General features: G+C 44.4%; 1 protein-coding gene and 1 long non-coding RNA gene across 6 annotated transcripts in view; one reads left to right on the forward strand and one right to left on the reverse strand.

Annotated features, from left to right (window-relative positions):
- Positions 1-15,264, forward strand: part of LOC112827332 (uncharacterized) — a 19,215-nt gene that overhangs the window by 2,085 nt on the left and 1,866 nt on the right. The window contains exon 2 of the long non-coding RNA XR_003209195.2: positions 536-630. This is a non-coding gene — a long non-coding RNA (uncharacterized lncRNA). The remainder of the gene's footprint in view (positions 1-535; positions 631-15,264) is intronic.
- TGIF2 (TGFB induced factor homeobox 2) overlaps positions 11,754-15,264 on the reverse strand; it is a 14,368-nt gene continuing 10,857 nt past the window's right edge. For all 5 annotated transcript variants that reach the window (XM_073880472.1, XM_025875757.2, XM_025875758.2 and 2 more), the window contains exon 3: positions 11,754-14,548. In XM_073880472.1, the coding sequence (XP_073736573.1) occupies positions 14,027-14,548 (522 nt within the window). In that variant the 3' untranslated portion in view covers positions 11,754-14,026. The remainder of the gene's footprint in view (positions 14,549-15,264) is intronic.

A 15,264-nucleotide genomic window follows, 5' to 3' on the forward strand; every position in this document is an offset into this window, starting at 1 on the left:
GAGGTCATATGATACATGTCTTTCTCTGATTGACTTATTTCACTCAGCATAACACACTCCAGTTCCATCCACGTCGTTGCAAATGGCAAGATCTCATTCCTTTTGATGGCTGCGTAATATTCCATTGTGTATATATACCACATCTTCTTTAACCATTCATCTGTCAATGGACATCTTGGCTCTTTCCACAGTTTGGCTATTGTGGACATTTCAGCCCTGCCTTTTTTCTGAACCTTGTTCCCTCCCATAGGCAAAACTGTGGTTAAAGCCTAACCAGCTGACTCCAGTTTGGAAGTGTACCATTGGTATAAAACCTCTTTTACGTTTGGGGCCTCTGGGTGGCTCAGATGGTTGGGTGTCTGCCTTCGGCTCAGGTCATGATCTCAGGGTCCTAGGATTGAGCCCCGCATCGGGCTCCCGGCTCAGTGGGGAGCCTGCTTCTTCCTCTCCCTCTGCCTGCCACTCCCCCTGCTTGTGCCCTCTCTCTGTCAAATAAATAAATCTTAAAAAACAAAACAAAACACGTCTTTTACAGATTCCCTGGGGGCATGCAGTGCTGGAGACAAACTATCATTCATTCTGTCATAGATTGTTGGAAGAATACCTCATCCAAGGTCCAAGACAGAAAAGGTAAGTTTTCAGTCTACTGGGCCTGGTAGCAAAGGATTGTGATGGGGAGTTTGATCTGGAGGGTTAGGAAAGATGGAGCTCTGAAGGAAGAGTAGGAGTTAAGGGGAAGAGGGAAAGAAAGAGAGCATTCCAGGAGTTGAAACCCTGTCAGCCACTGGTAGGGAATAAAGCCACAAGTTGGGTAGGAGTGGGAGGGGCATGCTGAAGAATTTGTTTTTGTTTTTTCCGGTTTTATTGAAATATAATTGACATACATCACTGTAAAGTTTAAGGCCTACCTCTTGGTGGTTTGATTTACATATATTGTGAAATGATCACAACAATAGATACAGCTAATTCCGTCTTCTTATGTAGATGCAATGAAAAGAAGAAAAAAATTTTCTTTGTGATGAGAACGCTTAGGATTTATTCTTTTAGCAATTTTCCAATGTGTCAGTACAGCATTGTTAGCTATTGTCCTCATGTCTACCTTACATCCTTACTATTTATTCATCTCAACTGGAAGTTTGTATCTTTTAACGACTACCTTCCTCCGTCTCCCCCTCCCCCATCACCCACCTCTGGTAACCACAAGTCTGATCTCTTTTTCTGAGTCTGTTTTTTAAGATTACACACGTAAGTGAGATCATAAAGTATTTGTCTTTCTCCAACTGACTTATTTTACTCAGCATAAACCTCCAAGGTCCATACATGTTGTCACAAATGGTAGGATTTCCTCATTTTTTGTGGCTGAGTAATATTCCATGGTGTATATACCACAACTTCTTTATCCATTCATTCATTGGTGGACATTTAGGTTGTTTCCATGCCTTGGTTCTTGTAAATAATGCTGCTATGAACATGGGGTACAGATATCTTTTCAAGTTAGTGTTTTCATTTCCTTATTTCTTAGTGTTATATATTCCCAAAAGTGGAATTGCTGGTTCATAGAGTATTTCTATTTTTAATTTTTTGAGGATCCTCCATATTGTTTTCCATAGTGGCAGCACCAATTTATATTCCCACCAACAGTGCACAAGGATTCCCTTTTCTCTACATCCATAGATGTGAGACCAGACCCCCCTTGTCTTTTTGATGATGGCCCTGAAGAAATTATTTTTGTCCGAAGGGTGGAGGAAGCCACAGAAGGGATTTGAGCAGGGGTACTTCACTTTTCAGGTTTGCATCTTAGCAAGGTCATTCTGGCTGCGATCAGAGTGGGAGACTAGTTTAAAGACTGTTAAAGTCACTCAGGAGATATGGGGGGGCACTGACGATGGAGACAATTGGAATAAAACAGTAAATTCTTTATTTTTTTTTTAAAAAGGCTTTATTAATTTGACAGAGAGAGGACAAGTAGAGTGGCAGGTAGAAAGAGAGAGAGAAGCAGGCTCCCTGCTGAGCATCAGGGCAGGGTCCTGGGATCATGATGTGAGCCGAAGGCAGACGCCTAACCAACTGAGCCATCCAGGTGCCCCTAAATTATTTTTTAAACTTAATTTTTTTTTACTTGCTGTAAAGTATACATAACAAAATTTACATTTTTTTAAAAGATTTATTTATTTATTTATTTGACAAAGAGACATACAGCGAGAGAGGGAACACAAGCAGGGGGAGTGGGAGAGGGAGAAGCAGGCTTCCCCCCCGAGCAGGGAGCCCAATGTGGGGCTTGATCCCAGGAGCCTGGGATCATGACCTGAGCTGAAGGCAGACGCTTAACGACTGAGCCACCCAGGCACCCCACAAAATTTACATTTTTAAGTGTACAGTTTGGTGGCACAGGGAAGTACATTTACTTTGTTGTGTAGATGCCATCACCATCCATTTTCAGAACGCTTTCATCTTGCAAAACTGGAAGTTTTGTGCCCTCAAAGTAGTTACTCCTCAAATCTCTCTCTCTTTTTTTTTTTTTTTATTTTTTTATTTTTTATTTTTTTTTTTTAAAGATTTTATTTATTTATTCATGAGAGACACAGAGAGAGAGAGAGCGAGAGAGAGGCAGAGGGAGAAGCAGGCTCCCAAGGAGCAGGGAGCCCGATGCGGGACTCGATCCCAGGACTTTGGGATCATGACCTGAGCCGAAGGCAGACGCTTAACCATCTGAGCCACCCAGGCGCCCTCTCTTTTTTTTTTTTTTAAGATTTTATTTATTTATTTGACAGAGAGACACAGTGAGAGAGGGAACACAAGCAGGGGGAGTGGGAGAGGGAGAAGCAGGCTTCCTGGGGAGCAGGGAGTCCGATGTGGGGCTCGATCCCAGGACCCTGGGATCATGATCTGACCGAAGGCAGATGCTTAACGACTGAGCCACCCAGGCGTCCCTCCTCAATCTCTCTTTATCCCAGTCCCCAACAACTACCATTGTACTTTCTGTCCCTAAATTTGACTAAGTGCCTCATAAGAGTGGAATCACACCGTGTTAGTCCTTTTCTGATTGGCTTATTTCAGTTAGCATACTGTTTTCAGGATTCATCCATGGTATAGCCAGTGTCAGAATTTCCTTCCTTTTCTTTTTTTTTTTAATTAAAAAAATTTTTTTTAAAGATTATTTATTTATTTATTTATTTGACAGAGAATGAGACAGCGAGAGAGGGAACACAAGCAGGGGGAGTGGGAGAGGGAGAAGCAGGCTTCCCGCTGAGCAGGGAGCCCGATGCAGGGCTAGATCCCAGGACCCTGGGATCATGACGTGAGCTGAAGGCAGATGCTCAACCGACCGAGCCACCCAGGCCACCTGAATTTCCTTCCTTTTTAAGGCAGGATAACTTTGTTAAATGTTCTTTAGGTGTTTATTGTATATACTGTTAACCTTAAAAATAAAACTCACTTTTTTTACCAGCAAAAATTAGTTTATTTGGGAATAGCAGAGTATTGCTATTTGGGACATGCAAACTATAGCAAAATGATAGGCAAATCCAAAGAACAAAGGAGAGAAATTTGCTTTTATAGAGGAAGGGGATTGGGAGGGGCTTTTATAAACAAAAAGTACATGTTGGATTAAACTAGGAGTTTGAAGTATAGTGGCTTTTCATTGGCTGTAACAGTTGTAATGGTCTTTCATTGACTGGGCTGTTGCTGGGCGAGGAGAAGATCTTTCTTCCTCCTGCTGGGGTAGTAAAAAATAGGCTTCTTCCTGTTGGGAGTTAAAGGTATGTCTGTTGGGGTCTTTCTGTTTATTTATTTATTTATTTTAAAGATTTTTATTTAATTATTTGAGAGAGCGAGAATGAGAGAGAGAGAGCACATGAGAGGGGGTAGGGTCGGAGGGAGAAGCAGACTCCCGCTGAGTGGGGAGCCCGATGCGGGATTCGATGCAGGACTCAATCCCGGGACTCCAGGATCATGACCTGAGCTGAAGGCAGTCACTTAACCAACTGAGCCACCCAGGCGCCCTGGGGTCTTTCTGTTTAATTGATGAGGACTGATAATGCGTGAGAGCTCCTTCTGCTGGCCTCCCAACTCTTTTATTATTTAATTTTTTTAAAGACTTTTTAGAATTTATTTTTTAAAAGAATTTATTTATAAGAGAGAGAGCACAATGGGGCGCCTGGGTGGCTCAGTTGTTAAGCGTCTGCCTTCGGCTCAGGTCATGGTCCCAGGGTCCTGGAATGGAGCCCTGCATCAGGCTCCCTGCTCCGCGGGAAGCCTGCTTCTTCTGCCTCTCCCATTCCCCCTGCTTGTGTTCCCTCTCTTGCTGTGTCTCCCTCTTTCAAATAAATAAATAAAATCCTTAAAAAAAAAGAGAGAGAGAGCACAAGTAGGCAGAGTGGCAGGCAGAGGGAGAGAGAGAAGCAGGCTCTCTGTTGAGCAGAGAGCCCAATGCGGGGCTTGATCCCAGGACTCTGGGATCATGACCTGAGCCGAAGGCAGACACTTAACCGACTAAGCCACCCCAGGTGCCCCATAAAATTTATTTTTTTATTTTTTAAGTAATTGCTACACCCAGTGTGGTGCTTGAACTCACAACCCTGAGATCAAGAGTTGCATGTTCCATCTATTGAGGCAGTCAGGCGCCCACATTTCCATTTTTTTTTTTAAATTTATTTGTTTATTTGTGAGAGAGAGTGTGTGTGCACATGAGGGGGGAGGAGCAGAGGGATAGAGAGAGGAAGAGAATCTCAAGCTGACTCTCCGCTGAGCTCGGAGCCCAGCATGGGGTTCTATCCCAAGACCCTGAGATCATGACCTGAGCTGAAATCAAGAGTCGACCGACCACTTTACTGACTGAGCCACCCAGGTCCCCCCCATCTCCATCTTAAATGAGGTTCCCTTTATTCAGTTTCATAATATATACCTTATTTTGTTATTTTTTCGTCTACTGGGGTACACCTAGGCTGCTTCCACCTCTTTGCTGTTGTGAATAATACTATTATGAATATGGGTATACAAATATCTTTTTATATTCCTGCTTTCCATTCTGTGGAGTATATACCCAGAGTGGAATTGCTGGATCATGTGATAATTCCTCTTTTTAATTTTTTGAGGAACGACCATACTGTTTTCTACAGTAGCTGCACCATTTTGCATTTCTACCAACAGTATGCAAGAGTTCCAATTTGTCCACATTCTCATCAACACTTGTTTTCTGTTTTTTTTTTTTAAGATTTTATTTATTTATTTGAGATAGAAAAAGCACACATGAGTTGGTGGGGAGGGGCAGAGGGAGAGGGAGAAGCAGACTCCCCAATGAGCAGGGAGTTGGACACGGGCTTGGACATGGGGCTCGATCCCAAGACCCTGAGATCATGACTTAAACCAAAGGCAGATGCTTAAGCTACTGAGCCACCCTGGTGCCCCTTGATAATAGCCAACCTAATGGGTGTGAAGTGGTATCTCATTATGATTTTTATTTGCATTTTCCTAATGATTAGTGATGTTGAGCATCTTTTCATGTGCTTGTTGGTCATTTGTATGTCTTCGGAGAAATGTCTATTCCAGACCCTTGCCCATTTTTTGAGTCCTGTCATTTGTTTTTTGTTGTTGTTGTTGAGTTTTAGGAGTTCTGTATATATTCGGGATATTAATCCTTTGTCATTTATGTAATTTGCAAATATTTTCTCCTATTCTGTGGGTTACCTTTTTACAATGTGTTTGTGTTTTTTTTTTAAGATTTTATTTATTTATTTGACAGAGAGAGAGATAGTGAGAGCAGGAACACAAGCAGGGGGAGTGGGAGAGGGAGAAGTAGGCTTCTCACCAAGCAGGGAGCCTGATGTGGGGCTCGATCCCAGGACCCTGGGACCATGACCTGAGCTGAAGGCAGATGCCTAACGACTGAGCCACCCAGGCGCCCCCCCGTTTTTACTCTGTTGATAGTAGTATCCTTTGATATACAACAGTTTTTAATTTGGGGGGCACCTGGCTGACTCAGTTGGTAGAGTATGTGACTGTTGATCTCAGGGTTGTGAGTTCATGCCCCTTTATTAAGTAGAGATTACTTAAAACATTTTTTTAAGTTTTTAATTTTCATGAAGTATAGTTTGTCTAATTTTTTGTTGTTGTTACTTGTGCTTTTGGTATCATATCCAGTAAATCACTGCCAGGGCACCTAGTGAGCTCAGTTGGAAGAGCACGTGACTCTTTAAAAAAAAAGATTTATTTATTTTAGAGGAGAGGGGAGGGGCAGAGGGAGAGAGTCTTAAGCAGACTCTGCACTGAGCGAGAGCCCAACATGGGGCTTGATCTCACAACCCTGAGATCAGGACCTGAGCCAAAACCAAGAGTCAGACACTCAACTGACTTTGCTACCTAGGTGCCCCAGAGCATGTGACTCTTGATCTCAGGGTCATGATTTCAAGCCCCTTGTTGGGTGTAGAGATTACTTTAAAAAAAAACAACCAAAACAACAACAACAACAAAATCTTAAAAAAATTGCTAAATCAATGTCAACAAGCTTCTCCCTTGATTTCTTCTAAGAGGTTTTTTAGTTTAGCACTTATATTTAGGTGTTTCATCCATTTTGATTTAATTTTTCTTGTTTAATGTAAACTCTGTAAACTTCTGACCCTAAGATCAAGAGTCACATGCTCCAGGGCACCTGGGTGGCTCAGTCGTTGGGCCTCTGCCTTCGGCTCAGGTCGTGATCCCAGGGTCCTGGGATCGAGCCCTGCATTGGACTCCCTGCTCTGCGGGAAGCCTGCTTCTCCCTCTCCCACTCCCCCTGCTTGTGTTCCCTCTCTCGCTGTGTCTCTGTCAAATAAATAAAATCTTAAAAAAAAAAAAGTCACATGCTCCACCAACTGAGCCAGACAGGTGCCCCATTGAGTTATTTTTTTTATGTGGTGTTAGGTAAAGGTCCAACTTCATTCTTTTACATGTGGATATCCAGTTTTCTCAACACCATTTATTAAAAAGACTGCCCTTCCTCCATCAAATGGCCTTAGCACCTTTGTTGAAGATCATTTGACCACATATGTGAGGGTATATTGCAAGCCTGTCAAATCCTATTCCTTTGGTCTATTTATTTTTGTCATTGTGCCAATACCACACTTTTTGATTATTTTAGCTTTGTAAGTTTTTTTTAAATTTTTTTATTGTTATGTTAATCACCATACATTACATCATTAGTTTTGGATGTAGTGTTCCATGATTCATTGTTTGTGCATAACACCCAGTGCTCTACGCAGAACGTGCCCTCTTTAATACCCATCACCAGGCTAACCCATCCCCCCACCCCCCTCCCCTCTAGAACCCTCAGTTTGTTTTTCAGAGTCCATTGTCTCTCATGGTTGGTCTGCTTTGTAGTAAGTTTTGAAATCAGGAGGTGTGAGTCTTCTAACTTTGTTCTTTTTCAAGATTGTTTTGGTTATTGGGGGTTCCTTAAGATTCCATATACATTTTAGAACGAGTTCCATTTCTGCAAAAAAAAAAAAAGTCATTGGAAGGGCATCTGGCTGGTTCATTTGGTAGAACATGCATGCAACTCTTGATCTTGGGGTAGTGAGTTCAAGCCCCTATTGGGCGTGGAAGCCTATTAAAAAAAAAAAAACAACAGTGGGGTTTTGATAGAGATTGCAGTGAAAATCTGTAGGTAAGTCTTCCAATCCATGAACACAAGATATTTTTCCATTTATTTTTATCTTTCTTATTTTTATTCAGCAATGTTTTCTAGTTTTTGGTACATAAGTCTCACTTCTTTGGTTAATTCTTTTTTTAAAGATTTTATTTATTTACTTGAGAGAGAGAGAATGAGAGATAGAGAGCATGAGAGGGAAGAGGGTCAGAGGGAGAAGCAGACTCCCCGCTGAGCAGGGAGCCCGATGTGGGACTCGATCCCAGGACTCCAGGATCATGACCTGAGCCGAAGGCAGTCGCTTAACCAACTGAGCCACCCAGGCGCCCCTCTTTGGTTAATTCTTAACTATTTTATTCTTTTTGATGCTATTACAATTTGAAAAATTTTTTTTAAATTTCCTTTTTGGATTGTTCATTGTTCGTGAGTAGAAACACAACTGATTTTTGTGTGATTTTGTATCCTGCAACTTTGCTGAATCCATTTATTCTTTTCTTTTTCCTTTTGGTGGAGTCTTTAGGATTTTACATATGTGATCATATCATCTGTAAACAGATTTTATTTTTTGCAAGAAGAGTTTTATATGTAGTATTATATTGTGAAGCTCTTAACTCTGAGATTCATTAAGTTTGTGATTACGTGGGGGGGGTGTCACAGAAAGTTATATTTAGAGGGGTCCTTAGATTCAGTCCAGCTCAGTGTCACACAGCAAGTTAGAGGTTCAGTAGGCATCGGAAACCTGATCTGTGTTCCTCCTCTTAGTTTTCTAGGAGCAGACAAAGCCAAGCTGGGAGTTAGCATGGAGAACCCTTGCCTGGAGGGTATTTATGGGGCTGAGACTTAATCCCTTTGTGCTTTCACCCAAGGCTTTCCTTATCTTAGGAAGTGGGGAGTCTGGCTGAATCCCAGTGCATCCATCTGGTTAAAATAAACATCCTGGGTGGTCTAAGATGGAGAAGAACTTGATGAAGAGTCAGATTTGGAAGTGGGAGAGAGATTTGGAAGTAGGACAGATTTTGCCTTTTTGAGGTTGGGACCTTTTAAGCACCAGTTAAACACACCATCTCAGCCTCGGGACTGAGTATGTCCTCTCCACTGAAGGCGTCTGTGCCACTGCCAGCTGCTTGTAGGACGGCTTGGAGAGGAAAGTGTGCTCGAGGGGTAAGATTGGGGGCCCTGGACAGACACAGAGGGAGTCACAGAAATCAGAGTCCCATGGGGAAAAAAACCACAAGCTGTGGAAAGAGCACCCGTTGTGAAGTAGAGGTCTGAGTTTGTATCCAGGCCCTCTTTTTGCCTAAGATAAATGTTTTACTAGTACTTACTGGGTTCTTACTGGGTGCCAACTTTGCTAACTGTTTTACATGTTTTCCTCTAAAAGTTGGCTGGGCTCTTAACCACTATACTTAACTCCTTTTATTTTAAAATTTTCCATAGTAAATGTGGATTATTTGTGTAATTAAAATGACCATCTCAGGAAGGTTACACTTGACCTTCAGGCCACAATAGACTCCTGGGAGCTGGGTGGAAGTCAAATGGTTTGGCAGGGGGAGGGGTAAACTACTTGGTGGTACCCTTCTTCCTCTTACCTTAAAACTTTGAAAGATGAGGTGCTGTCTTAACCTAGCAGCTTCCTTGGGATAAGTCAGTGTCCTGATCATAAATGATCAGGTCCCTGGAGCAATAGCATGAGAATCTCCTGTGGCATAAGTGAAGAGTGTAGATTCCTGGACTCCCTGGGAGTGAGGTCTGGGAATTTGCATTTTTGTAAGCTCTCCTGATGACTTTGATACATATTAAGGCTTGAGAACTACTCTGGGTAATTCCTTCCAGTTCTGCCACTTAACAGCTGTGTGGTATGGGGCAAGTTATTTTCACAGTTCTGTTTTACTCCCAGCCCTGTGCTGGGAGGCCAGATAATAGCAATATAAAACAACAGTAACGTGGAGTGTCCTATTTCATCCTCCTAAGAGGTGAATATTACTATGCCCATTTTATTGATGAGGAGACTAAAGTTTGGAGTGGTAAGTTGACTTGCCTATGATTATGACACCTAATTAGATGACAGAGCCAGAATCTAAATGCAGGCTTAGATTATAAAGAAGTGCTTTGGAAACCAGTAACATTGAGAGCATTGATAATTATTTCCACATTCCCCCGAGTTCCCTTCTCTACAGTTACAGTGGCTAACATACCAATGTTATAGCACACCAAGGCAGGCCAAAGGCCCTCCCCTCTGGGAGTTTTTCCCATTAGCAGTTTCTAAACTAGAATGTAGTTTTTTTCTTTTTTTTATTGTTTTTTTTTTTTTTTAGTAATCTTTACCCCCAACATGGGGCTAGAGCTCATGACCCTGAGATCAAGAGTTGTATGCTCCACTGACTGAGCCAGCCGGGCGCCCCTAGAGTGTACTTTTTAAAGTCATCTCTACACCCCACATGGGGCTCAAACTCATGACCCCAAGATCAAGAGTCACATGCTCTACTAACTGAGCCAGCCAATGCATTTATTTATTTTTATTACTTATTTAAGCCAATGCATTTAAATGCTGTTTCCTAAACGGGACTGTTAGAGGAAAGGTAGATGTCCTTAGATGATATTTCTAACTTCAGAGGAGAGGGACTCTAGCCACATTATCCCTATCAACTTTCATTATCTAAAGTGCTTGCTTACTCTGGGGTTCATCAATTTGAAGCTTGATGCAGAAAATGCTTTTGGTTTCAGTTCTTTGAAAAGTGTTTATAGGAAGCCATCTCTTCTAAGGCAGTCAAACCATCCAAATCACTTCCCCTTTTAGGGTAATATTAATACTCAATTTTCCAGGTGAAAATGAGTATTGAACTTATTTTGAAGACCCCTTCCAGCATGTTGCTATTCTGCCGAGCCCTAGGGCCAAGTATCCAGTTTGAGGGCTACTGATGGAGGGAAGTGGAAACCAGGACCTTGGATGAATGGCTAAACTCTCTCAAACTGGAGCTCTTTAATCTGGGGAATGTGAATGGGGAGGCACTGACTCCCAATTTTTTTTTTTTTTAAAGATTTTATTTATTTGAGAGAGAACGAGAGACAGCATGAGAGGGAAGAGGGTCAGAGGGAGAAGCAGACTCCCTGTTGAGCAGGGAGCCTGATGCGGGACTCAGTCCCGGGACTCCAGGATCATGACCTGAACCAAAGGCGGTTGCTTAACCAACTGAGCCACCCAGGCGCCCGAATCCCAATTTCTACACGAGAGTGACTTGTGGGAGATTGGATATCCTCCATCTAGGTCTACTGGAATCAGGAAGCTGATTTGGTTCAGTAGAAGAAATTTCTAGTGTTTAGCCCAAACCATGTTAACTGAATGCCAGTAGGCAGTGAACTGCCCATCACTAGTTCAAATAAGTCCAGGCAGATGTTAGGGTGACCTTCAAGCAAGATAGACTTCAATTCATATCCTAGCTCCATTTAATACTGGCTGTACAGTGCAGGCCAATGAATTTAACAAACGCTCAGTTTCTTCACCTATGAGAAGGGCATCTCACTTCTTTTGTGTGTATACAAAATTTAATAATGAACACTGCACAGGTCCAGGCACATAGCAAGGCCGTTTACTGCTGCAGGCCTTGACTTTGTACTGTTTGGGCTGCAATGAAATGTATAGTCATTTCATTAAGAAGTAAAGAAGTAAATGAAACTCACAGCTATCTTAAGCAAAAAAGGGAAATTTACTAGCTTACATAATAGGGAAGTCTAGAGGTGGTACCAGTTTCAGACATGACTGAAGCATCCATTTCATCTCTTCTGCTTTCTGTGCTGGCTTCATACTGCAGTCCAACCCCTCACTGGTTGAGGGGGAGGATAAAGTTGCTAGCTCCCTAAGTTTCCTCACCACTCAGCAACCCCAAAGCTTGACTGTTTATCCCAGGGAAGACTGGTGCAGCATGGGAGGCATATGCCCCCTGCCCACTGTGATGAAAGGGATATGGGCCAGGGTTGAGGACAATGAATAAGGATGCAGGGCGCCCAACCCTGACAGGTGGCTGCTAGAGGGGGGAAACGATAAAGCCCTGTAAGAACTCAGCAACTCCCCCACCTCCAGATGGGGCCCAGGGTCACTGTGGGTCAATCTGTTTCTGCTTTAAAAAACAAAACAAAAACCAAAAACAACTTTATTTGACGAAAGACAAAAACAAAAGTTATTTACAGTAGTTTTTTTGCTCAAATAATTCAACGGGATAACTGTGCTTCTCCTCCAGGTTTATCTCACAACCAAACCAAGCGGAGGCTGCACCACCCCCAGCCTCCCCATCTTGCACAAGGGGGGGAATGCCAACCAAAATTCAGCAGCATGGCTCCTCACCCCTCACCACCTCTACTGCTCAGTGCACCGTGGGAAGGAAAAGTCCCACCCCAGCCCAATACACTTCCAGGGTCTCTTGCTATAAGCATCTTCCAACAGTATACCAGACCTGGGCTCACAGACATGGGTGGGGTGGAACAGGCTGGGCAAACAGCAACTTCAACTAATCTTGAAGCTGCTATGTTCTTTCTTCCCCAGCTGGGCCTCAGGAGGGTGAGGATCCCTGATCCCCCTGGGACATGCAAGGATGGGGCGGGGTGGCAAAAGAGAGAGCGTAGGAAACTTGCCCACTCACAGAGAGCAAAGCTCCCACTCCTTAAAAAGCTAATCCCCATTCCCACAGCAGTGGGTAGGCCAAGCCACTGAGAAGTCAGGTAGCCTCCCTGAAGTCTTCAGGGATCATCCCAGAAAGGACAGAACACATGTTGCTGCCTTTCTCCCGGCCAGGCCCACCCATGTCAGTCAACCCCCAGGAATCTCCCCCTGTGCCAGGAATCTCCCCCTTGTGCCTGACTTGGCAACTTCAGGAAACTACAGGCAGGGGGCTCCTGACCTGTCTTTTGGCCCAGTAACAATGCTTTCAGAACAAAAATATTTTGGCTAATAGTAACCTAGGATTAGTGTTTCTTAGGATATATAAAGATGGGGTGTATTGCTGTCGAATGCTGTTAGCAATAAGACAGCAAAATAAAAAATGGGGAGGAGGGAGAAGAGTAAGACCAACTGTGATCTATTTCACCGTGAAGTTCAGGGCAGAGGCCTCTGCAACTCCAATTTACAGAAAGGTGCAACACAAAGACACAGCGGACAGGCTTCCTAACCGATTTCCAGCCCCAGCCTCCGTAGAAGGCAGCTCCTCAGCAGCTGGGGGCATGTTCCCTGCTCCTTCCAGGAATAGGTTCTTGCCACCATCGTGGGAAAAACTGCCCATCTGAGTCAGCTACAAGGGCTTCCTGACCAGTAGGTGGCTCACTTCTCTCCAAGTAGGAGCTACTGGCAGCTTTTGACATTCTGGCCCCACTAATCCAAGTTCTTAAAGGAATTCAAAACTCAGGCTGCAGGGCCAAGCTTTCAAGGATAAAGAGAGGAAAACATTAAAGAGAGGGGAGAAAAAAAAAAAAAAAAAAACCCACTGCCTTGGTCTAACTTACTTCCCCCGTCCCCCAAAACATAGTAAAGACAAAAATTAAAAAAAAACAAAACAAAAAAACTGAACAAACCAAACCAAAAACCACTTCTCTGGTTTTATCCTTCTCTGCTCTGCGCTTAGAAGGTTTGGTCAGATTCTGTGTTGGACCCTCTCTATTCTTAAGAAGGCTTTGTTCCCTTCTGTGCCTGATGCAGAAAAGCCAAAGCTCAAAAAGTTTTTTGTTTTTTTGTTTTTTTTGTAAATCAAACCAACAATAAAACAACCATTTGGAATTTTGCAGAGATTTAGCTGGTCCCCAAAATAAAAATACTCCTTCCTTGTAAAACACTCACCAGTTGCAGTGGTGCAGAATTCCCAGTTCATCAGATTCCCTCACGCAACACACTCTCACTCCCCACACCTAACTACTCCCATTAATGCAAACCCCAGCAAAAAGGGAAAAATAAACAGTTTAGTGAAAACCTAAACATTCAACTGGAGTCAGTTCTGTTACATCTGCTGGGTTCCTCCTGTCTTTTGTTCACACTTACGAACTTGGACTGTCCACACTTGGCTTAACGAAGAGGCCCAGCTGTGGGGCATAGGTTTGAATGTGGCAGGTTTCCTGTGCCCAGCCTAGGAAAGCAGGCTGGAACAAAGGTGTCCTGGGAATCCTCTGGAGAAGCAGCAGCAGCACCATGCCTATCTCCGATCTCAATCTCATCACTGAGGAGGCCTGGAGAAACGGCAGTTAGCAGAGAGGTCCCCATCACAGTGCAGTGACACCAGCTGGCATCTTCCTGCTGAAGACCTCTGGACAGAGGAGATGACCCCGATGTTTGGCAGTGATCCAAAGAAAGCCCTCTGTATGAAAGGGAACCAAAATGGAGACCCTGGACAGCTGGCTCGAACCTCGAGCACCCTTCTTGGCAGATGCCTACTTGGGGTTTTCGGAGACTAAGGGGATAGGAGTGTGCAGTAAGGGGGGCGATGGGTCCTGCTGCTTCTGAAGCTCCATCTCAGCAGCCCTCTGTAGCGCCACCTCCACCAGCAGCTGGAAGCTACTGAAGTCTTCCTTGTCCTGCTCTGGGGGTGTGGGCGGTGGCGTGTTGAAGAGTCCACCTGTGGGGCTTCCAGCTTCAGCTCTGGTCAGGAGGGTGAGTGTGTTGCCAGGGGTCACCAAGGGCTTCGGAGGCTCCGGCTCCCCTTGTGGGAAGGGGGCCGCTGGCTTTTCCCCCTGGCCTGAGTGGAGTGGCATGGAGCACACGGACAAGGAGAGCACACTGGTGGGGGCTGGTACGGACACAGCCAGCACCGAGGGGCTGCTGCCTCGGGGGAGGGCCACATCTGAGGCCTTACCCCCGCGGCGGGAGATGGTGAACTGATTGGGGTCTTTGCCATCCTTCCGAAGCATGTCTGGGAGAAGGCGCCGCCGGGCGTTGATGAACCAGTTACATATCTGGAATGCATAGAAGAGGCCGTGATCAGTTCACTCAGTCAAAACCAGCTATGAAGCACCTATGTTGCTGGCCCCAGAAACACAGCAGCAAACAACACAGACATGATCCCAGCCTTCAGACAAGTTCATGTTGGGAAGAGAGATTTAAATCCTACATATGAGTATAAAATTACAACCAGTGGTAGGGACAATAGTGGGAAGACCCAATCTAGTCTTTGTGGACTCAGGGTAGAACTGACAGCAGGCAGGGCTGATCCCACTAGGCCAGAACACCATGGCAAACCACTAATGGGCCTAAACAGTGGCTTGTTAGACCTTCATACCTTGCACACTGTAGGTCCGTCTCCTGGCCCTATCTCTTCTCCCTGTTTACCAACAGATACTTACACAGCATGCACCAGCTGCTGCAGACGGCAAAGACAGCAGCCCTCTCCCCCTCACCTCCTATGTGTTGGGATATTGGGAACTGTGTGGGCTGCAGTAATGCCTAATGTTCCTCTACTGTTTGCTGAATGGATCAAGGCCCAGCTCTCCTTAGGGTTCCTGTACCAGTTTCTACCCCTGCTTATCACCTCTCTTGGCCCATTCCCAGGGCAAGCCCTTGGGTATCATCTTTCTATGGAGTCTGTATCTAGCCAAAGGGACAGCTACCTATGGCGGGAGCTGGTGCCTGGAGTTTCCTGGCTCCTTGCTCAGCAGGCTGTGAAAACTCCTGT

Source organism: Callorhinus ursinus, unplaced genomic scaffold, assembly GCF_003265705.2.
Source record: "Callorhinus ursinus isolate GAN/ISIS: 27379988/994484 unplaced genomic scaffold, GSC_fseal_2.0 scaffold38, whole genome shotgun sequence".
NCBI classification, from domain to species: domain Eukaryota; kingdom Metazoa; phylum Chordata; class Mammalia; order Carnivora; family Otariidae; genus Callorhinus; species Callorhinus ursinus.